This window comes from Nyctereutes procyonoides, unplaced genomic scaffold, assembly GCF_905146905.1.
Source record: "Nyctereutes procyonoides isolate TBG_1078 unplaced genomic scaffold, NYPRO_anot_genome, whole genome shotgun sequence".
NCBI classification, from domain to species: Eukaryota; Metazoa; Chordata; class Mammalia; order Carnivora; family Canidae; genus Nyctereutes; species Nyctereutes procyonoides.
In genome coordinates, this window is record NW_026575049.1 from 50,134,645 (window position 1) to 50,156,086 (window position 21,442).

Below are 21,442 nucleotides of genomic sequence, written 5' to 3' on the forward strand. Positions count from 1 at the left end.
GACACAGGAGAGAATGATCCGAAGCTCCAGAGAAGGGAGAGTGGACAAGATGACCTCTGACCCCAGGACAGTGCTTGCTTAGCTCGAGCCATCTTTACAAAAATATCCCCTATTTACTAAATATTTTTTTCCTAAGAAAACATTTTTTTTGGAAGGATTCATGTTCACCCAGTTCTAGGGAAGCTCACCCTAAGATATCTCCTCTTTCTGGCAGTGGGGAAAAATGAGTTGTCTTTGCCTCAGATGGGAACAGCTCCAAATCTTAATCCTTTTGACAAATAATTAGTAGGCTGATCCTGCCCCGGGAACATGGGCCAGGCAGGGCCCAGGAAGAGAGGGGGGAGGAGAAGGAGGCAGATGCCAGGCTGACTGCACATCCCTCAGGAACTTCCTCCACCACCCCCCAGCCTGAGCAGCTGGGCAGATGGGCAAAGGTGCGCGGTGGGTACACCCAGAGATGCTGGCCTCGCTAATCTGCATCTTCCCACACCCCCAGGAAAGAGGGCTGGCCCAGATGCAGACTCACACAAGGCTGAAGTGTTTCATGGCCCAGCAGAGGCTGGGCCTGTTTATTGGCCAAGCACTGGCTGTGTGTGTGTGTGTGTGTGTGTGTGTGTGTGTGTGTCCCCGTGTGTCCCTGGGGTGCTGGACTGTGCGGGTGACATGGGAGGCCTTGACCAGAGCATGGCAGTAGAGGAGCGCATGGTGAGGATGGTGGCTGAGGGATCACCAAGCCTGGGCATGAGGTGGCCTACAAGGACCAGGGCACACATGCCACTTGGGTTGGACCGGAGTGTGGAGTCCAGGACCCAGGACTCCTTCCCGTAACCCAGGCAGCCTCACCCCTGGTGTGGGACAGAGCTCATGGTGTGTTTACGTGGACTCTTGCTCCTTCCTCTTCCCCAGAGAGAACACTCACTTTCACATCTGTCTTCAGATGCAAGGCGTGGGAAGGGCATTCAGTCTCGTAAGACCTCAGTGTTTATTCCACATGAGCTTCCACAGCGGAACAAATAGGAAAGTGCTTACAAGAGGTGGTTATGGCCATGGTTGCTTCACCTGGACCTAACGGGCTGGGCCTCCATCCACCCCCTCCTATCCCCTTCCTTTCCTCCACCCTTCTTTAAGCCCCAGGAGCTACAAGGAGGACCGCCTGCCTTCCCAGACAGGCCACGGAGGTCGAGGGCTTTCTGAGAGCCCTCAGAGGCACAAGGCCTAGAGACTGCATTGCTGGGTCCACTAGGCCTACAGTTTGGGAGCAGGACTCCCTCCCCCCAGCCGCGGGGCAGGCCTGCGCCGGAGGACTAAGTGCAGCTGTGCGTTTCTCAGTGGCTGCATATAGGTCATGGCAGTTCATCTGGTGGGAGACGTCACTCCTGTTGCACTGGAGCCTGTGACATGACCTGCTGGGTGACAATGGAGCTGGGACTTTGGCTCAGGTTTCTCCCTCCTGGGCCAGCGTCTGTCCATTCTGAAACAACTTCACAGTACAGGGTCAGCGGTGTGGCCGTTCTGCTCCCGGGAGGGCCGCTGCCTCAGGGACACTCCATGGTTGTACTTCTGGCTCTGCCTGGGTGACTGTCCTCTGGGATGAAGACCCCCAAATCGTAAGGAGCCAGACGCTGTCATGTCCTGCCCAGAACACCCCCTGCTCCTCCCCAGGCCCTGTAAAACTTGCTTCCAGGCAGCTCCAAGTGGACTCGGCCAGCACTTTGCTTGCTGTGTGGCACCATAACCCACCCTGCAGTTATGAAGCATCACATGAGCAGATTCCTCCCCTCCGTCCTAACTGGGACCCAGCAGGGGAAGTGATGGTGTCAGAAATCAGTTCTGATTTAATGCGGATTGCGAGACCCTGAGTGTGGCCAGATGGTTGTAAAAACACATATATCCGCAGAACTGAGCAGGCACTGTGTGCTCAGCTTGTGCTGGGCTCTGGAGAGGCGAGGAGGACCCGGACGTGGTGGGAAACAGGGTCCTGGCCAACAAGTACTTGCCATCCAGGTGGGGATGCATGACAGGACACAGGACGAGGTAGATGGTGTCTTTACCACCTGTAGGTAGGACCGGCCACGAGGTGTTTGTAAATTATTTGAATTTAAAAATGCTTGATATGAATTTATGTTCATTATTAAACTCGTAAGCCTATGTGACAAAAAGATAAGTATATAAATATATAGATTTATAGATGGATAATATCTAGAGATATAGATTATGTAATTAAATGCTAAGCAAAAACTACTGAATACTTAGAGAAGGGCAGGGGTGGTCATGCTGGGGCTTCTCCGAGGACTAAAACCACTAAATTAAAATAGTAAAATAGAATTCTTTCAGTATATAAAACAGGCATGCCAGGGACTGAGCTGGTTGAAGGGGTGGGGAGGCCAGGCTTGCCCCCTGCATCCCCCAGCCCTCACGCCCAGCAGGTTCCCCAAAGCCCTACCCGGAAGCACCGTGTTCCGTTGAGGCTCCGGCCTGTTGCACGGGCTGGGAAGTGTCGCCCACCAGCTGCAGTGGCATGCCAGCGCTCAGCCAGCCTTCTCATGCTGTTGTGGGAAGAACCAGGCCATCCATCCTGGCACTCGGGATAGAGAGAGGCCTTATGCTGCGACAGAAGAGAGGGAAGGAGGGGAGGGGGCTCAGCAGTGCACCAGAGGCCTGCCAGCAGGTGTGTGAATGAACAAGTCCAACATAGTGAAGGGTATCCTGGAGGGGAATACAGCCCCCATGAGGACACACAGGAAGTCAGAGGGTGACATCTGGTTAGGAGTTGGACTGATGTTCGAGGAGAAGGGTGCGTCCCAGCAAGGGTGATGACATGCAGCAGGGCACAGATGAGTCCAAGAGTCTGTCCCCCAGTTCAGGTTGCCAATAATACCCATATGAGCAGCACTTGGGGCACCCAAGGGCGTGGGGAGGCGTGGCAGGAATAGAAGGTCGCTGCACAAAGCCATTTGAGTTGATGTCACAGACAGTCCGGGCAGAGTTCTTTGCTGAGGAAGATCCCTCTTGGCAGTGCTCTGCCGTGAGACAGGAAATCTCAGGAGGTAATCTAGAGCCTCCCAGGATCCAAGATCTGGGAGTGGAGGATCCTACCAGAGGGTGACTGCTGGAGTGCTTGCCCCAGCCCAGAAAGGATGTGGTTTGGTTGAGAAATTCCGCGCTGGGTCACTCACGCTAATGGAATGTCAGCAGCCGCGAGGATAACAGCCTGTGTTGGTAGAAGTCACCGTATGCCAGCTCCGCTTGCAGCCACTTCTGTTCTAGGCACATGGTGTGGTCGGGTCTGTCACTCATCCTGACGCTCAGGGACTGGGGGGTGGGGGGGAACCAGACAGGGGGTAGAGGTGGGGAAGGGGTCCAGCAGAGGGGAGCTGAAGAGGTGACATATGGGAGGAGATGGGGTGCCAGGGGAGTGCTTCAGGGAACTGTCCTGGGAACCAGCTGCCTGAGGGGAGGGGCAGCCTTGGGATGGACTCGAGCCTGGATGTTCCCCGTGCCTGTGGGAAGGGGTTTTCACTTCTCAGCAGCTGCTCCAGCCTCTGGTTACCCCCTTCCCTGCACTGACTTCTCTCCCTCAGCTCCCACCTATGCCCCCCAACCCTTCTTTTCATCAAACACCAGCCCCAGCAGGATCCCTTATCTCTTTCTTCCTTGCACTGAGTCTGATCTACTTGTCACTTGATAATCAGCACCTGATTATCTGGGTAGTTTGTCATTTGAGCACTTAATTGTTACCTCTAAGGTGGAAGTTGGGTCTTCTACTCCAGATTCCTAAAGCAGAGGTTCCTAATACTTGCAGAGTGATGGACCCTTCAGGAATCCAGGAAGGCAGAGTGAGACTGGCAGAGCCAGTTTCCCCCAGCAGCTGCCCACCAGGATGCAAAGACCACATTTCTGCCGAGGCCTATGCAGTCCACACTGTGGGGACCATGGTTTCTGCTCTAGGGACCTTGTAGGCCAGCCAGGCAATTATTCATTAGCAGATGTTCCAAGAAGGGCACGAGGCACCTGAGGGTCTGGGGAAGGCTACCCAGGGAAGATGGAATTTAATTAAGGTCAGACTTAAGAGGGGATGAATATGGAGAGGTGAGGCTGGATGGAGGAAAAGGGTACTGTCCTGTGAACCGGGGCAGAAAAGGCTCATGGCATTTTTGATGAAAAGTGAGGAAGAAAAAAGAATACTTGCCTAGAACCCAAACCTCCTCCCCTGAAAAGAGAATTGGGGCAGATTGTACCCTGACCCTCATTCTCCAGCAGCCAGTCACAGTCTAAGAAAAACAGGGTGTGAGAAGCAAGGAGCTGAGTGAGGCCCTCGAAGTCCTTCATGACAGCGGGAGGCCCAGTCTCCATACTAGGTGAGGGGCCAGGGCTCCAAGGGAGGGAGGTCAGAGGGGAACGCTGGCCTCCTCGAACGGTGCCTGCTGCCTCAGATCACAGGATGCACCCTGCCTCGCTGCAGGACTCCGCCTCTGTGAGGGCCCGTGTGCCAACCCCGGATGGGCCAGCAGAACCACTGGGCAGAGATCAAGTACAGGGCCTGACTGTCATGTGGGTTTGTCCAACGGCGATGCCAGGATTAAAAGGGCCTCACTGCTCACCACCCAGTGAGAACCGGAGTCACAGCCTTGTTTGGGCCTCAGTGGCTCAGCCAAGTTCACATGCTGCCGGGGCAGCTGGTGTGCATCAGTGCGGCTGGCAGTACCACCGTGTAAAGAATGCAGTACTTCAGTAGCTGCTAGTAAATTGCCACTGCCTTGAATTTCCTAAGTGTCCCCAGCTGCCGTGACCCTCCCTAGGACCCCAGTACTCCCCAAAAACTGAAGGGCCAACATCTGGGATGGCAGGACACCCGCCCTGGATCTGATGAGCAGTGTTCTGATGGTCTCTGCTGTGTCCAGGGCAGGGGGAGAAAGCAGTCGGCCCCCTCCTGTCGTCCTGCCTCGTGGTGGGACCAGCCCGTTTCCTCTCCTTCAGCCCCCATCAGGGCCACATCCCCACATCCCACACCATCCTGACCTCAGAGGACTCCAGTTTTCAGGTTGAAAGAGATTCTGAGGTTGCTCTCTCCCTTTACAAAGTGACTGTTCTAAATGGTGACCGGATAGGACCTGGTGGCACTTAAATCCTATTGCACATATAAGGGGAGCTGGCTATTTTAGGAAACCCAGGGAAGACTTCTTTGATAAAGTAACACGTGACTGATGACTGTCCTCGTGTATCCAGGGTCAGGAAACGGTTTGCAGTTCAATTTAGGAGATGTTAATTGAGCATCTATTGTGTGCCGGCAAGGTCGAAAGCAGAACTCTGCCCTTTAGGGGACCTTTCTTTGCCAGTTCCTGGCTTAGCTTCATTCCTTGACTAAGAGTTGCTTTCTGGGTCTGCTTTTCGTATACAAGGCCCACTGGGGGCCTGTGGGGCATGTGGGGCACATAAAGCCATGTGTTCGTTGGGGACGGAGCGTACTGTGGGCGTGGGTAGGAGGGGTGAACAAAGCAAGGGCAGTAGCCACACTTTGACCGTGCTTCGGCGGGTGAGACAGGGTCCACGAGAGGGGCCAAGTGGCCGAGGCGAACCTGCTGAATGGTGGGGCCGAATGCTAGCCTGGGAGGAAAGCCAGGGGCAGGGGGGCCCTCTGCAGGGGCACTCTGACCGCTACCATCCTTCCCTGCAGCCTCATGTTCAGCAAGGTAAAGCTGGAACAGGTCCTGAAAGGCCCGGAGGAAGCCCTGGTGACCTGCAGGCAGATGCTGCGACTGTGGCAGACCCTGTACAGCTTCTCCCAGCTGGGGTGAGTGCTTGTCATCGTCCCCAGGGGGTGGCCTGGCAGCACTGGTGGGTGGTGGTTGCCAAGACAGCAGCCCACCTCCGAGTGGCCAGTGGCCGTGAGGCCTGGGGGTGGTGACAGTATTTGAGTCCCACTGTGCTACTTACTGCTCCCGGGGCCTTTTACATAGGCAGGCTCATTTTCACCTTTGACCATCCTCTGTGAGGACACAAAGGACCTGCTTAGGAAGCAGAAGTTCAGAGGAGTACAAAAGGAAGTCATTATTGAGCATCTGGGCCAGGCATGGGGATTGCTGCTTATATCTCAAACACTGTCAGATTTTATTCTCAGTCCAGAAAGGAAACTAAGACTCTGAGACTTTACAGAATTTGCCAGAGTCGCTCACCTGGTAAATGCTAGTGCTGGGACTTGAACCTCTGTCCCCTGAGTCCCAGCCCTCCTGAGCCTGTTGCTTCTTCCTAGCTCCATTTGGAAGCTAGAAGAGGGGGAAAGAAGCTGAATTCTCTCACCCACCATCTCCACACAACCTGTCTCCTACCACGGTCCCCAGCCTGGGCTCCAGGTTTTGCCTAGGCCAGAGTAGGCCCTCTGGTCCAAGTTAGAGCTGCTGAAAGTCTTTGCTCAAATCCCGTTGACACTGTGTAGCCCAAAGCAGAAGAGTGCCTTGTGCCAGGCAGGTGCACCACGTCTTCCTGGTCCTCTGGTGCTCATTCCCTCCCCTTCCCTGAAATTATTGGCCTTAGGGGACCCCACCCTGGTAGATGTGTTCGCATTTTCATCAGGACTCTAGGAGCCCAGAAGGCTTTCAGGGTCTCCAGAGGCATGTCTCTCTAATGGCAGAATTTACAGAGAGGGCCCCAGGGTAAAATGGGGTTAAAACCCTTGGGCAAAGTAGAGGTTGCCTCTCTTTGAAGGCCTTTGAAAGACCTGGGAGGTTCCAGGGCAGAGCAGGACCCAGTGAGCAGAAACTGCCCGAAGGAGGCTCTGAGGTGAAGGACTTTTCAGAAAGGGAATGGGAAGCTGTCTGGCAGCTGGATGTATGTGGATGAGAACCAGGCAGACTGTGTGAGGGGGACCTGCACCGAGATGCCCCTTGCCACTCACTGGCTGCAGCCACTTGGGCCAGGTACACAGTCTGGCTCCCCTTCCAGAGAGGAGCTGTCCTTGGAGGTGGCAGGGACTTCCTCTTGCTGGATGGCTGGTTGCCTGCTCATTCAGATGGTCTTGCCAGGGCCCCCCTGGGCTGCAGCCCTGTGCCTCCCCTCCAGGCACCAGATCTATGGGGCTTCCCCATGTTTTCGAAGGGGCTGGAGCTGTAGGTTCACGCTGGGGTTGTTTTAAGTCACCACCCACACACTCATCTCTGATACGGGGGCCCAGTGGGGCTCCTCCTGGGTTCCGTAGGTACCTCTCTTGGGGAGCCTCCCATAGCTCCCCACCCAGGGTAGGGCTCAGCCAGGCCGGCTATCTGGAGTCAAATTGCTAGGACCAGAGGGCGGGATCCAATACCCACCTAGCTTTTCCCCAGAAGAGGGGGCATTCCTTCTGAACCTGGAGCCACAGAGCAGAAACTAGGACTTGTGAAATCTGGTTTGGGGCAGCTAAGGACAGGGGCCAGAATCCACAGCCTGAAGGTCGGGCCTACTGGCCCCACCCAGGCACCCCCCTTCCTCTGCTCCACCTGGGCCAGCCCACACCCACCCATGCAGATGCCATCCTTTATGGAGCCTAGTGTCACCCAGCCACTGGTGCTTCAGCTCAGCCCTCTTGAACTAGGTCTAAGCGCCCATCGTGGACTCTCCTCCCCACCTGGCCACCAGTTTCTTCAGGGCAGGAGCCGTGCTATGTGCTGGCCCAGACCCAAGTGGCAGAAGGTTCCTGAGATGGGCTGTTTCTGGAGCCCTAAGAATGTCCCCATCGGGCTGGGAGGGGAGGTAGGACAAGACGCTGCTTGTGCCTGCCCATGTTGCCTCCTGTACTCCTCACAGAAACCTCGTGAGATCGACCTCTCCTGCTTATCACTGCACACAATAAGCATGCTCATTTCAAGATGAGAAAACTAAGAATGACTAAGGAACTTTGCTGAGGGTCACACAGCTGAGGAGGGGTGGCCCATGCCTCTGGCTCTTCGGCGCACCACACTCAGGTGCCCCCCAGGAGTAGAAGAGGATGGGGAGGAAAAGCACCAACCTGGACCCACTGTTTTGTGGATGGCATCCTATAAATGTCTACATGATGGCCATGCACCCACATGCCCAAGCTCAGGCCAGTGTGAGCCTAAGTTCAAATGGAAAGGACTGGGCCCTGGCCTTCTTGGTAGGACCATTGTCTTGGCACCCTTGTGAAGGGAAGAAGCCTCTGGCCCCAGGCTGGGCTTGCCTTCTCTCCTGCCATTTCCACTTTGGCCTTCCTCTAAGCTTCCTCAAGTCAGCAGGTTCAAGGGCAACCCAGAAGTAGGCAGGGCTGTCTGGGGGTGTGTGTGCCCCAAGATGGGCATAACAGGCTGTGCTGCCTTTCTGGGCTGGTAGCTCCTCCACCTCGCACTCTGAGAAAAGAGGAACCTCCCCAGCAGTGTGGGAGTCACAGGGACCTGGGGAATCGGGGCAGGGGAGATGACCATATTTGTTTAACAGCCCCCCCCACCACCTTCTGGCTCTTCTGGGGCTTCCTTCCCTGGGGAGTGGGCTGGGAGCATTTCTGGTGGCCCGTGAAGACCAAGCTTTCCTTGGAAGCCAGACCTTGGTGCCTACTATGTGCCTGGCACTCTGCTAGACATAGTGAGGGCAGCAAAAGGTAGCAAAGACCTCATGTTGGCCTGGGGAAGCTTCTAGCATCATGCACGTCAGAGGAGGGAGAGTTTCTAACCCACATACTGCTGGATCCATGCTGATGGAGGGCAAGGGAGGAGGCAGCGATGAAGGGCACAGGGGCCATGGGAGGCTTTCTGGATGGATGAAGGGCACTCGGCTGAGTTCTAAAGGATAGAGGGTCTGGCTGGACCAAAAGAACAGCAGGAACGATATTGGTGGCAGCAGCAAGAGCAAATATTAGCTGTGGGAACAAAATGTGGTGGCAATAAGGAATAGCGGGGAGACCGATGACCCCTCAGGCACACGGTGGCAGCATGTATGTGTGCACGGCACATATGTGCTGGACATTAACAGCATGTCAGTGTAGCTGCTAGGGTAAGCCAGAATTCTAGAACCCCAAGCCTGAGGCCTGGTCTGTCCTGCCACTCTGGGGGTCTCCATCCCTCCTGGTGGTCCCAGCTTTGGCTCAGTTCCCAGGCCTAAACTCTCAGCCCCAGAGCCTGCCTGCCTGGCACAAGGCCCCCTTCTTCTCCCTGCCAGCCCTCTGCCTCACTGGGGCCTGGCCTCCCCTTGCCTTTCAGAGGCCTGGAAAAGGACGGGAGCCTCGGCGAGGGCGTCACACTGAAGAAGCAGAGCGGAATGCACCTGACTTTGCCCGATGCACATGATGCAGACTCCGGTAAGAACATGCCCACGGGCAGCCGTCCGTGTGGGCCTGGAGCTCACTCCCCCAGCCTGAGCACGAATGGGGAGGGTGGCACCTGCCCGCCTGGCCAAACCCACCCTGCTCCTTGCCAGCCAGCTGCAGCTCCCGAGCCTTGGTGCTGAGGAGCTAAGGAGCTGCCGTTGGGCATCTTTCTGGGCCCATCTGGCTCTGGGGTGGGAAGCGAGCAGCGGGAGCAGGCAAGGGAGGGACCCTGCCTCTTGGGCAGGGGTGTCGAGAGAGGAGCCAGGGTGGAGAGCCCGGCTGTGGAGGCCACAAACCGCCTCCCATTAGGCTAAGCCCGAGGCCAGGGTCTCCCACCAAAGCGTCCTTAGTAGATGGAGTCAAGTAGAAAGGAAGGAGCTGAGCTTCACCTTACAGCTCTAAGCCCAAAGCGGACTGTTTCAGATGAACACCTCATTAAAGCGGAATGGTGGCAAAGGCACAAGAACCAGTCACGGGAATGGAGCGTGAGGGAGTTGTATTTAGTGGTATGGCTCCTTCTGTCCGCTTCTGTGGACGTGAACCAGGTTCCACCTTGGTTGTCACTAAACTGAAACCATCTGTGGTTTGCCCGTAGGTCTCCTGAGTTTATTGGCACCTTTATTGCCCCTGGGGGGGGGGGTAGTGCTCGTGTTTCACCTGCCTGTGAGTTATAAATGTCAGTGGCTTACATTTCCTGAGCAAGGACCCATGTCAACCAGCACTGCCATGGACGGAGGGGTGGGGGTTCTCCAGAGGGCACAGGGTCTGGCCTGAGCCGTCACCCAAGCATCCGTCACAGCACAATCTCAAGTGGGACCTTTGTAAAGAGGAAATAATAATAGACACCTGTGAAAACAGAGCGCAGAATGGAGAAGAGAAAAATCCTCCAGTTTCACCATCCAGACCTTAATTGTGGCCTTTCAGGCCTTTTTTCCAGGCCTGTATTTCCTTCTTAGAAAAATGTGATCAAACACCTTTTCAGCTTGCTTCTGTTCACCTAACTGTATACCGTGAACATCCTTCTGCATCCATATCCGTGGTTCTGTGTCGTTAGTATGACAACTGCAGGGTCTTGTACGATGATAACTCACTTATTTTGGATCTTTTGAATCACTCCCTATTGTTGGACATTCGGGTCATTTCTGTTTTCAGGATTACAGGCACCTTTGCCAATGTTTAGGACTGTCCTCTTTAGTGATAGGTTCCTAGAAGTGGGCTGGCTGCCCGGTTGCCCCTCCCAAGCTCCTCATCCCAGCGTGGGTGAGGGTACGAGGAGGGCCCTTCCTAGGGCATCTGTGAGCTGTTTCACCGCTGGAGCTGTCCTGCTCAGCACCCTTCCCTCTTGCTCTGCAGGCTCTCGACGAGCATCATCCATTGCGGCCTCCCGGCTGGAGGAGGCCATGTCAGAGCTCACTGTGCCCAGCTCAGTACTGAAACAAGGCCCCATGCAGCTGTGGACCACACTGGAACAGATCTGGCTCCAGGCTGGTGAGTGTCCCTGGGCCCAGTGACACCCACCCATCTGCAGAGCCATATCCTGCCCTCGAGGAGGGGGTGTGGGGGTGTGAAGACCCCTGACAAGGGCTGTGTAGACTGCAGTACTCGTGGAAAGGCCTGGGGATCAGGAACCTGGAGCTCTAATTCCAGCTATTCTTTGCTTGGCCCAAGAAAAGTCGTTCAATCTGTTTGGCTATGGGTTTCCTTCTCCATCAAATGGGGACAGGGCCTGCCTGCCTACCTGGGGGAAGGCTCTGGCAGCAAAGACTAATGTAAGAAGCTTTGAGGAAAGACCACACAGATGCTTGGCCTTCTCAGTCCCAAAAGCAGGCCCCATCCCTCCTTCTTGCTCTGCTCCCCTTCTCCTAGTAAAACTAGCTCAAACCTCAGAGCTCAGAACATAGCTAGAGCAGAAGTGAAATCTGGTGGTGTAGTTCAGTGATGGCAGAGGGCTGGTAACACTGAGGTGGCCATTCAGGTGACGGTCCCTCTTGCTGGGCAGCTGGCCCTGTTGCCACCATGGAGTTTGGGAGTCAGTTACTGTTGAGGAGGCAGAGAGCTCCTGAGATGAGCGAGCGGACGGTGCAAGTCAGAGGCAGAATGTGGTTACCTGGGAATCCAAAGCTTCCCACTGTCTGGATTTCACAGAGGGCCCCATTAGCATGCAGTACTCCCTTCCCCTCTCTCCCATAGGTTCTGAATCTGGGGGGAAGAAATTGGACCAGGATCCTAGGCTAAACAGGGAAGCGTTTTAATAATGCAAACGTTGCTACAGTTAGCATTTCAGGGCCCCTCAGGATGCTGGGGATTTGAGGGCTGGGCTCCCCGGCCAGCTCGTTGCATCCTAAGTAGGAAGAAGAATATTAAACAAGCCTCCCCTGAGGCCAGGGGCCCCTGTCTTCTTCTTCTTTTTTTTTTTTTTTTAAGATTTTTTTTTTTTTTTTCATGAGAATACACAGAGAGAGAGAGAGAGAGAGGCAGAGACCCAGGCAGAGGGAGAAGGAGGCTCCATGCAGGGAGCCCGATATGGGACCCGATCCCAGGTCTCCAGGATCACACCCTGGGCTGAAGGCAGGCACTAAACCACTGAGCCACCCGGGCTGCACCCCCCACCCCCATCTCCTTCTAAGAACAGAGGGAGCATGGCTCCTGAAGGGTGCACTGGACCCCCCGCCCCTCCACCTGCCTGGGGGAGAAGGCCGCACCCACCCTGGGCCTCCACCAGCCTCAAGGAGTGTAGCAGTAATGCAGTGATCCATCAGATCCAGGGGTTGGGCGTTGCTCAACCAAGGCCTTTATTGTAATGACACGTTGTCTACTCCATCAGCAAATGAACACATGTTTGCATTTCACAAGCCTGCTTTCCGTTGCTCAGGTATGCTGCTTTACGCTCAGGGTGCTGGTATGTTCTGGTAACTTACTCCAGGAAAACTTAAATCATGGCCTTCCTGAAGCTTGTAATCAGGCTTGGGAATTATGAGTATAAATACATGCCTTTCAGTAATTTGCACATTGGCCTTTCTTCTCTGGACATTATCCTAGATACTCAGCCCCCAGAGAACTCTGAGAACAAATTGTGAATGCTTTGAATGGGGTGCCAGGTAAGGGTGGGGTGGGGTGGCTTTAGGAGACAGGTTTGGGTGTATGTGACCAATCCAAAGTGGCAGTGACTTCTGCAAGATAGACGCTTTGTTGTCCTTCTGTAACAGTTCAGAGATGGCGCCCTTGACCGGGATGACAGCTCTGCTCTCCTGGCCCAGGGACCCAGGTTCCTTCCATTCTGAGGGCCCTGCTCTCCATAGGGTTGTCACACTCACCCCTGTGATCCATGACAGCTCTTCATCACGTTCACCTTCCAGGGCATAACCAGGAAGAGTGGGAGAAGGGGGCAGCCCCTCCCTCTAGGGACATATTTTTGAAATTTGCATACATCAGTCCCCCTCATGATCCATTGGCCAGAACGTAGGCACATGGCCACACCTAGCTGCAAAGGACCCTGGGAAATGTCCCTGTCCTGGTTGTCCGTATGCCCCATTAAAAATCAGGGGCTCTGTCGTTATCACAGAAAAGGAGAAGAGAGTGGGCGACAGCTGCCACAGCCAGAAAGGGACGTAAGAGTGTCCCAGGTTTTCCCTTCTGAGCAGGGGAGGATTCTGGAGCAGTCTGCCCTCTGTAAGCCCTCGGCATCACCAGCAGGCATGTGCCGAGCACTTACCGAATAAAGGGCTGCTGGGACCAAATCACCGAGGCAAAAAACGTCTCCCTGACCTCACCCCTGACCTGACGGGGTCGGGCTGAGAGTATCGTCACCGGCATCCCCACCCTCACCCACCCCACCCCGCCTGACGATGCCAGCAGCTGCAGCAAATGTGCAGGGAGGGAAGAACGTCGTCTTTTATTATTTTGGAAGGAGCTCATCCCCCTGCGTTCGTTCAGGATAAACTGCATCCCAGGCTGTTGGGGCAGTAAGGCTCCATCAACACCCCCCTCTTTGGTTAGGGGATGGTATCCTTCCCCTCCCAACTCTTGTCCTCCTCCCTGCCCTCTTCAGGCCTCCGTCCCATTTCAGTCAGATGTGACAAGTATCGGAGGGGGAGGGTAGCTTCCACTTGAGAGATGAGTTACAGGAATGTGGCCTCTTGGGCAGCGGGTCCGTGTGACAGTGGGAGAGGCACGGGGCCTCACAGATGCTCCTGGATCCTGCATGCATGTCGGGAGGTGCCTTTCGGAAGAACAGGATGGCCCACCTCCCTCCCTCACTGCAGCTCCTGTCTCTGGGAGCTAATGTTGTGCTAGAGAGAGGGACATGGATGTAGGGGACAGTTCTCCTGCCGGGGACTCACAGGTGGCCATGGGCTTTCCCTCCGTCAGGGAAAGTTGGCCCGAGTCTCAGCTCCCAAACAGCAGATTCACAGTGTCTGGGTACTGGGCACGGAGCTCCAGCTGCTAGACGGATGGATGCATCAAGCAAGAGCCAGTGCCCCCACTGGTCCAGGCCGAATCTATGCCCAGAGCCCCTGGTGCAATGGGCAGAGCAGAACTTGCCCAAGGCTTCTCAGCAGGGGGACCGTCCTCAGGAGGCCCTGGGCACCTAGAGGTACAAGCTACCCCAGCTGTGAGCTGGGCAGACCGGAGCTGGGGCAAGGTGGCCAGGGCTCTGTCTGAAGATCATCTTCATTATAAAGTTACAGTCAAGGGAGGGGCGCCTGTGTGACTCAGTGAGTTAAAGCATCTGACTCTTGATCGGGTCCTGATCTCAGGGTCTTGAGATCGAGCCCCTATGGGCTCGGTGCTGGGCGTGGAGCCTGCTTAGGGTTCTCTGTCTCCCTCTGCTCCCCCCTCCCCAAAATGTCAGTCAAAGGGGAAGCTCTGCCCTACTGGTGGTCCCGCATGTTTCTCTTCTGCTTCGGCTCCCTCATTTCTCATCCCTTTCTTTCTTTATCTTCTCTCATGCTCCCCTCTTCCCAGCTCCCCACTGTTCTCCCTCCTGCCTTCTGTGCCTTCTTCCCACGTCCCCTCTTCCCTTGCTCTGGCTTTTTCTTCTTCCCTCCTGTGCCGACACCCCCTCCTCCCTGCTGAGCACTCAGGGACAGGAAGTGGGAGCTCAGGCCCTGTAGCCATGCCCTCCCTGACTCGTGCCAGGTCCCTGGGGTGGAGGGTCTCAGACCACCTGCACAACGCCATTAGACCTTTGGATTCCTTTCATTACTCTCTGGGTTCCTTGGCTGGCTCTCTCACCCCTCCCTTGTCTGCCTCCCTCCCTTCCCCTTTATCCTGGGTGTCCATAGGTCCTGAAGGCCTGCTCCATGGGGAGGACGCTGGTTTCCTTTAGGGCAGCTTTGGTGATCCCCTCTGGGGTTCAAGGCTAGCTAAGGGCCTAACCTTAGCTTCTTTCCTGAGCTGCTCCTCGAGGCATCTCTGCCTTTAGCCTGGGTGGCCCTCCTTTCCTTGGTCTCACAGTGAGTCTCTGGGAAGGACCTCTCATGTGGGGAGGCCCCTGAAAGGCCTTAGACTCAACCCTGCGCCACCCTCACCCTGTTCCTCAACTCAGGAGGAGCCCCGGGACCAGGCCCTCCCTGCAAAGAGGGTGTGCAAATAGCCCGCGAAGAGTGAGTTCATCCCCCAACCTGGGGGCGGCTGGGGCTTGGCTCCAGCAGAGAGACTGGAACCAGCTCTGGGTGCAGGGTTAGATCAGGATGCCTCAGAAAAAAATAATAAAAGGGACTGTTGCAAAGCTCCAGGGAACAGATGTTTTCCATTTGGAGCCTGCCGAGAGAAGCGCAGAGGGGGGCGGGTGGAGAGAGATGGACGGAAGAGGGAGAAAAGCTGAGATAGGGAGGCAGGAGGGGAGGTCAGGGGTAGGCAGAGAGGAAGATGAGACAAGTGGGGAAATGAGGAGAGAGAGGGAGAAACAGAGGTGAGGGGATGGTAGAGGGGCCCTCGACAATCGGGACAGCAAGTTGTTTGCTGGGGTGGTGGCCCGGAGTGAGAATCGAGGCAAAGACCAGTAACAGTGAGTGTTCCTCCAGGGAGGCCAGGGGAGGCCGGGGAGGCCGGGATGGGTGGGTACCTCAGGGCCCTGGCAGTCAAGGCCAGGAGGTCGAGAAATCAGGGCAGTGGACGGGCATGGTGCCACCGGCAGCTCCTGCAGCAGCCGAGGCTGGCCGGCTGGGGAGCACCATGTTTGGTAAAACAGTTGCCCAGGGACGCCGAGGCTGGGAAGAAGGGGTGTCCTGCAGCCCCCAGACCTGTGGGCCGGTCTGCGGGTCAAAGGCCCCACCCTGGAGGCCGAGCATGCCAGGGACTGTGTGCGAGGCGGCCAGGAGCCCTCAGGGGACCTCACTTCTCTGGCTCTGTTCTGTGTCATCTGGTTTCCTGCCTAACTGGTAATGAAGTCCATCGGACCAAAGCAGCCCTACCTATTTTTCAGGGCATGTTCTCTGGTGTGTGGCCAGCCCGACAGGGCCCAGGGCCCCAAGGCAAGAGAGAGGTGGGGATCCTTGTAATTGAAATCTGTTGATATGAAAGCACTGGGAGGAGTCCCCAAGGGAGAGACCAGAATCAGCCTCCAGAGACAGGGACTCAGAAGACAGGACCACAAGCTGTAAACAGCTTAATGAGCCACGGCAGGAGCAGGCAGGCCGGTGGGCCAGGCCTGGGGCAGGCCTGCTGGGCAGGGCCCGGGAGTGAAGGGCCTGTGCTCGAATGTAGTAGAGGAAGCAGCCCTGCCGGGCCCCCAGCACTCACACCACACACTTCCTTCTGCTTCTCCCCTCACCTCCGGTGACCCTGGGGAGTTGGATCTCAGTGGAGTCCAGCCTTCCAGGTCGCCACAGCGTCCCTTCTCTGTCAGTCCAGCCATCCCTGCACCTTCAGGCCCCGGCTCAAATGTTGCCTCCTCCAGGAAGTCTTCCCTGACCACACCAGCACAGCTGACCCGACCCCTTCTAAGTGCCCCGAGCTTTCAGAATTAGCACCTGTCCCTCCATTGCCTTGGCACTCTCCAGCAGTTTGGTTGCTCAGCTGTCCCAGATCCCCCTTCTTTCCCCCACCTCCGCTCTTTCTCCTCCTGGGAGGGCCAGGCACATGGTCAGTACTCAGTCGTTGCACACCGGATGCTCAGTTATGAAGGCAGCCTGCTCAGAGCCCCTGGCAGCAGTTCCAGAAGGGAACACAACAGCAGAGCAGAGAAGAGCCTAGGCCAAGCTAGACAAACCCCTGAGCTCGGGCCAGCCCTCCCTGCAAGACCCTGGCTCCAAGCCCGCCCTTCCTGGCCTCACCTTCCCGAGCTTTCTGCCTTGGGACTGTGCCGTTCAGGCTGTCTATGGGACAAGTGCCTGCACTTCTCTGTAGCCTATCATGGGGGCCTGGCTCCTCTGTTTACTTAATTCTTTCAAATTCTGGTCTCCTCCAGAGAAAAAGAGTTCCCTTGCTCTAAAAGGCCTCGGTAGTATTAAAAGGATGTGGCAAGCTACTTGATTACACAATGAACCTTAGGCAACATTCATGCTGACTACCCCAGGCGCCGAGTGCTGCAGGCAAGGCCTTGGGCTTCCTTCCTGCTGCCTGTTGGAACAGGAAGACGAAGACGTGATGCCTGGGTCCGGGTTTTCCATCTCTTTCTGGGAGCTTCTTTTGGGATGTCTGTCATCCACCCCGCCCTAGACCTAACCTGAATTAGTGTAACCTCAGCCCTTGGCCTGTGCTAGGAACAGCTCTTGGCAGAGTCACAAGCCAGGCTCTGCGTGCCCTTCTGTGCTCCCATCTGTGTGCGGGCACCAGGGAGGGGCAGCCGAGCCCGGGGCTGCCAGGAGCGGGAGGCTGAGGGGGCCATGGGGCTGAGCCTTGAGCCCAGCCAACCTACTTCTAAAAGTACTTGCTGGGGGTGTGTACCCGTGCGTCGTGGATCTGAAATGTGCCTTTTTTTTTTTTAAGATTTTATTTATTTATTCATGAGAGAGAGAGAGAGAGGCAGAGACCTAGGCAGAGGGAGAAGCAGGCTCCATGCAGGGAGCCTGATGTGGGACTTGATCCCAGGTCTCCAGGATCAGGCCCTGGGCTGAGGGCAGGGGCCTAACCACTGAGCCCCCGGGCTGCCCTGAAATGTGCCTTTATGTGGACTGGCCTGGGATCGGAGATGGCCCCGTTTTCCACTGATCTGGGGGAGAAGGCAAACTGGTTGTGGGACAGATCTTTCCAGCTTGTTGGTGAAAGGCGTGGGCTTCCCCTGTTCTCTCAGTGCAGCAAATGCCCTGGGCTTCAGAGGGAGACCAGAGCTGCTAGGAGCCCAGCGCTGCCTTGCCCCTTGCCACGGAGGGACTGGTCTGTTAGCAGCAGTGCGCATGAGAGCACCTGCTGGGAGGAGTAAGTAAGAGAAGACACTTGGCAGAAGCAGGCCTTGGCCCACGGTCAGTCCCCAGGAGTGTGCGCCGTGCGGGAGCGCACACCTGCCTCACCCTGATCAGCCTCCACCCGCGCCCCCAGACTCGTGGTCTTCTGGTGGAGAGACACTGCACAAAGCCACCTGACCTTTCCGGACACCGCCCGTGCCCCCACTGCCAGGCTTGGAAGTCAGACAGCCAGATGCGCACCCCCACTCCACAACTGACTTCTCCCCATGGCCTTAGGCAACTTCCCTACCCTCTCTGTGCCCAGTGTCGTCCTTCCTGAAGGGGGGTAATAAAAGTGCTTGTTCTATAGGCTTTAGTGAGTGTCGGCAGAGGCGGTCTGTGTGGGGCGGGTAGCACGGTGCCTGACCCGGGTGAGTGCTCAGAAACCATTCCCTGCTGTTGCCCCCATGGCCCAGGGCCAGCCCGGCCCATCACCTGAGACCCTCGAACTCTGGGGGCTGATGGTCAGATACGGGGACGGGACCTCTGCCTTTGACTTTTCCTGCCATTGTCACCTCCTGCTGTCCTTCTGGTTTCGCAGCTGAGCTGTTCATGGAGCAGCAACACCTCAAGGAAGCAGGTTTCTGCATCCAGGAGGCGGCAGGCCTCTTTCCCACCTCGCACTCGGTACTCTACATGCGGGGCCGGCTGGCCGAGATGAAGGGCAGTCTGGAGGAGGCCAAGCAGCTGTACAAGGAGGCGCTCACAGTGAACCCTGACAGTGTACGCATCATGCACAGCCTGGTGAGTCAGTCCCCCACCCTTGAAAAAGGCCTCAGGGCCCTCCTCCCCTCTCCCCCTCCACTGTCTGCGTCCCCTGGTGTTTGGGGGGGAGGTGGTTTCCTCCCTGCTCTGTTGGGAGACACAACTGGCTCTTGGAGGCAGGCCACTCCCCTTCAATCAGAGCCTGCCTGAGTTGATGAAAAAATCTAGGATGAGTTGATAATTCTTTGTGACTTCCTTTTTGCTCTAAGCTTCTATAAAGCAGTATAACCCCAAAGGGATTCCTCATCAGATCCTCGCCCTGGACACTCTAGGCAAAATGCTCTGCTTTCTGGGAGTCCCCAGGCCCTCCGTGATCACTGGGCTACCTCGCCCACTTCGGAGGAGCTCCATGCCTCTTTGGTGGCATTCTGGGGATGTCTGGAGCTGGGCTGTCATGTCAGGCCTGACTCGAGCACACATGGAAAATGGCCCCTGGGGGCGGTGGGGGGTAAGAGGGCCCGGCAGCCCCCAGTCCAGGAACATGGCACTCAGGACTTAGGTGCCCAGGGCTCGGCAGCTTTCTATGGGAAGGTCTGGAGGCTGGGAGCAGGATGCTGGTATTCTTGGCTTGGCCTTGCCATTCTCTTTCTGGGCGATCGTGCGCAAGTCGGTGCTTTTCTCTGAACCTCGGTTTTACTTATCTGTGCAATGGGGATCCTCTGGTGCAGGAAACATTTATTGAGTACCTGCTCTGACAGCTGGCATAGTAGACCTGTAGGGATAACCATTTTTTCCCTTCCTTCCTTAGCTACTTTTACTTTTTTATTTTTTTCCCTAGCTACTTTCAGAGAGCAAGTCATCAGGAGAAATGTAATGATCTGAAAGTGTACAGGCCTGCATAGGCACAGTGGGTTTTGAAGTATAATTTAGCACACCAACAGCAACACGGTCTTCCCCTGTCAGGGTGCAGGTTCCACCTCAGACTTCCCCCTTTGAGAGTTCTTTGAGGGGAGTGGCCATGAGGGCGTCACTGACATCTGCCACATGTAGAACCCAGAGGGATCAGAATGACTCCAGATGGCTGGGGGGTTATCATTGCCAAAAGGGGTCTGATTCCTTCATAAGGAGAAGCCACCGGGAGTTCGATTTCTGCTCAGTGTCAGGAAAAACTGTATAGCTCTCAGAATAGTACAAACCCAGGAGTCGTCTGGTGAGGACGCTGCCAAGAGAATGGAAACACTACTTGGGGGAGGAGCTGGACCAGGTCATCTTTATAAGGTCCTCCCGAGAGCCCCCCAAAACAAATGAGAGCCTCCCAGCTATTATTCCTGCTGCCCGATCCCTAAAAGGATTTCTCCCTTGGGACCATGTGAATATTCTGCGCCAGCTGAAGACAGCCCACGCGGTGACGTCACACCCTGGCCCACGTTCCCCTCCACATGGCTCTGTGTTGCCTTGCAGTCTGCTCAGCAAATGTTTGTTTTTTGCAAGGCACATCCTCCTTCCTCCCGCAATTCAGACATTAGCTCCTGTGATAAATGCCTCCCTGGAGGTCACATCCAGAAACTTGATTAGGGTGGCTGGGAGGGAGGAAGTGGGCTGTGTCGTTAGGCCTGCAGCCAGGCAGAGATGTCTGCCTTCTGCGCTCGGGGCTCGGGGTCTGCTGTCTCAGTCCCTAAAACCCGATGAAGTCCAATAACAGGTACAACTTTGAAGTCACAGTGTACCATTTTTCATTTACGCTCGTTATTGTTTGTAGCTCTTTTCCCGAAATTGAAGCCAGTTCCAAGGGTGGGTTTCCATGGTAACCGAAGAGCGGCCCAGAGTGGCTCCCTACAGATGTTTCTGAAATGGTCCCTTTTCTCTTCCCTGGGGTGCCCTGCCGATGTGATGGAATGAGAGCGAGTCAGAGCCAGGCCTGCCCACTGTTAAAGTTACAGGCCAGCAGAGGGGCAGTCTGCTCTGGCGTGGGCAGCCGGTTCGCTTTCCACATGCTCTGTTCCTGCCAGCATCCCACACATATGCATGAGGAATAGCAAATTTCAAGTCTGGAGAAGATTTACGAAGCACTCTTCTCCCAAAGACACAGGAACACTTTGGCATGTTGTTCTCCAGTATTCCCTAATGTAAGTGCCTTCCCTGGGCTGGCTTTAGGCTCAGGACATCTGGGATCTCATCCTGGCTCTGGCTCTAATTCACTCAGGTGATTTAGGAAAAGGCACGCATAACTTCCACGTTCCTGACATCTCCTTCGGTAGATGAATAATAATCTTCATCATTCCTAGACCAGTTCTAATCAAATGAGGTGATGCACGTGAAGGTGCTTCTAGAGGTCTGCAGTGCAACATGAGAGAAGGCAAAACAGCATATACGCCCTACTCTCCAGGCCCTCACCCATGACAGACATTGCTAATCAATCGGAGCACTTCTCACTGAGTGCCTCTGTGACCTTGGGCTCTTTTCCACGATGGCACAACATGAGGGGAGCCACGACCTGGCATTTATGTAAGGGATTCATTGTAAAAATGGTAAAGAATGAGATACATTAGTTGTCTCAGCCTTTGTCAACTCTGGAAGTTGGTGCATCCTTGGAGAGTTATCCAGAGAAAGGAACGTGGCGTATCCGTCCCCACCCCTGCCATGTGGTCATTGCCAAGGCAGGTTCCCAAGAAGGACATCCTGGCCATGCCACACCACTGCAGTTCTGTGAAGACATTGGCCTCTGATAGGTGCCAGGAGAGAAGAGGTACCCCTCCCCTGAGAGCACGGCCACCCAGCCTGTGCTAGGAGAGCTATGGATCCCTCAGGGAGCTGTGTGGGTGCCAAGATCAGCCTTACAATCCTTAGGGCAGGATCATCAAACACCAGAAGGCCAGGAACTGTGTGCATGGGATGGGAGATTTAGGGGGAGGCCAGAGAAAGCCGCTGGGAGTGAAAAGCTACTGCTTTTAGGAGGCTGTGTTCAGGCATTTCTAAGAAAATGAACTCTGGCCCAGAAGCAGGTTCTCTCCTCTCCCCGTCTCACCGTCCTCCCTGCCCTGGCTGTGAGGGGAGCCGTTTCCAT

General features: G+C 55.7%; 1 protein-coding gene across 1 annotated transcript in view; it reads left to right on the forward strand.

The window, feature by feature from the left end:
* Window positions 1-21,442, forward strand: part of TTC7A (tetratricopeptide repeat domain 7A) — a 110,704-nt gene that overhangs the window by 79,545 nt on the left and 9,717 nt on the right. The window contains exons 16-19 of the mRNA XM_055327989.1: window positions 5,675-5,791; window positions 9,180-9,277; window positions 10,640-10,774; window positions 18,215-18,417. Of these exons, the coding sequence (XP_055183964.1) occupies window positions 5,675-5,791; window positions 9,180-9,277; window positions 10,640-10,774; window positions 18,215-18,417 (553 nt within the window). The remainder of the gene's footprint in view (window positions 1-5,674; window positions 5,792-9,179; window positions 9,278-10,639; window positions 10,775-18,214; window positions 18,418-21,442) is intronic.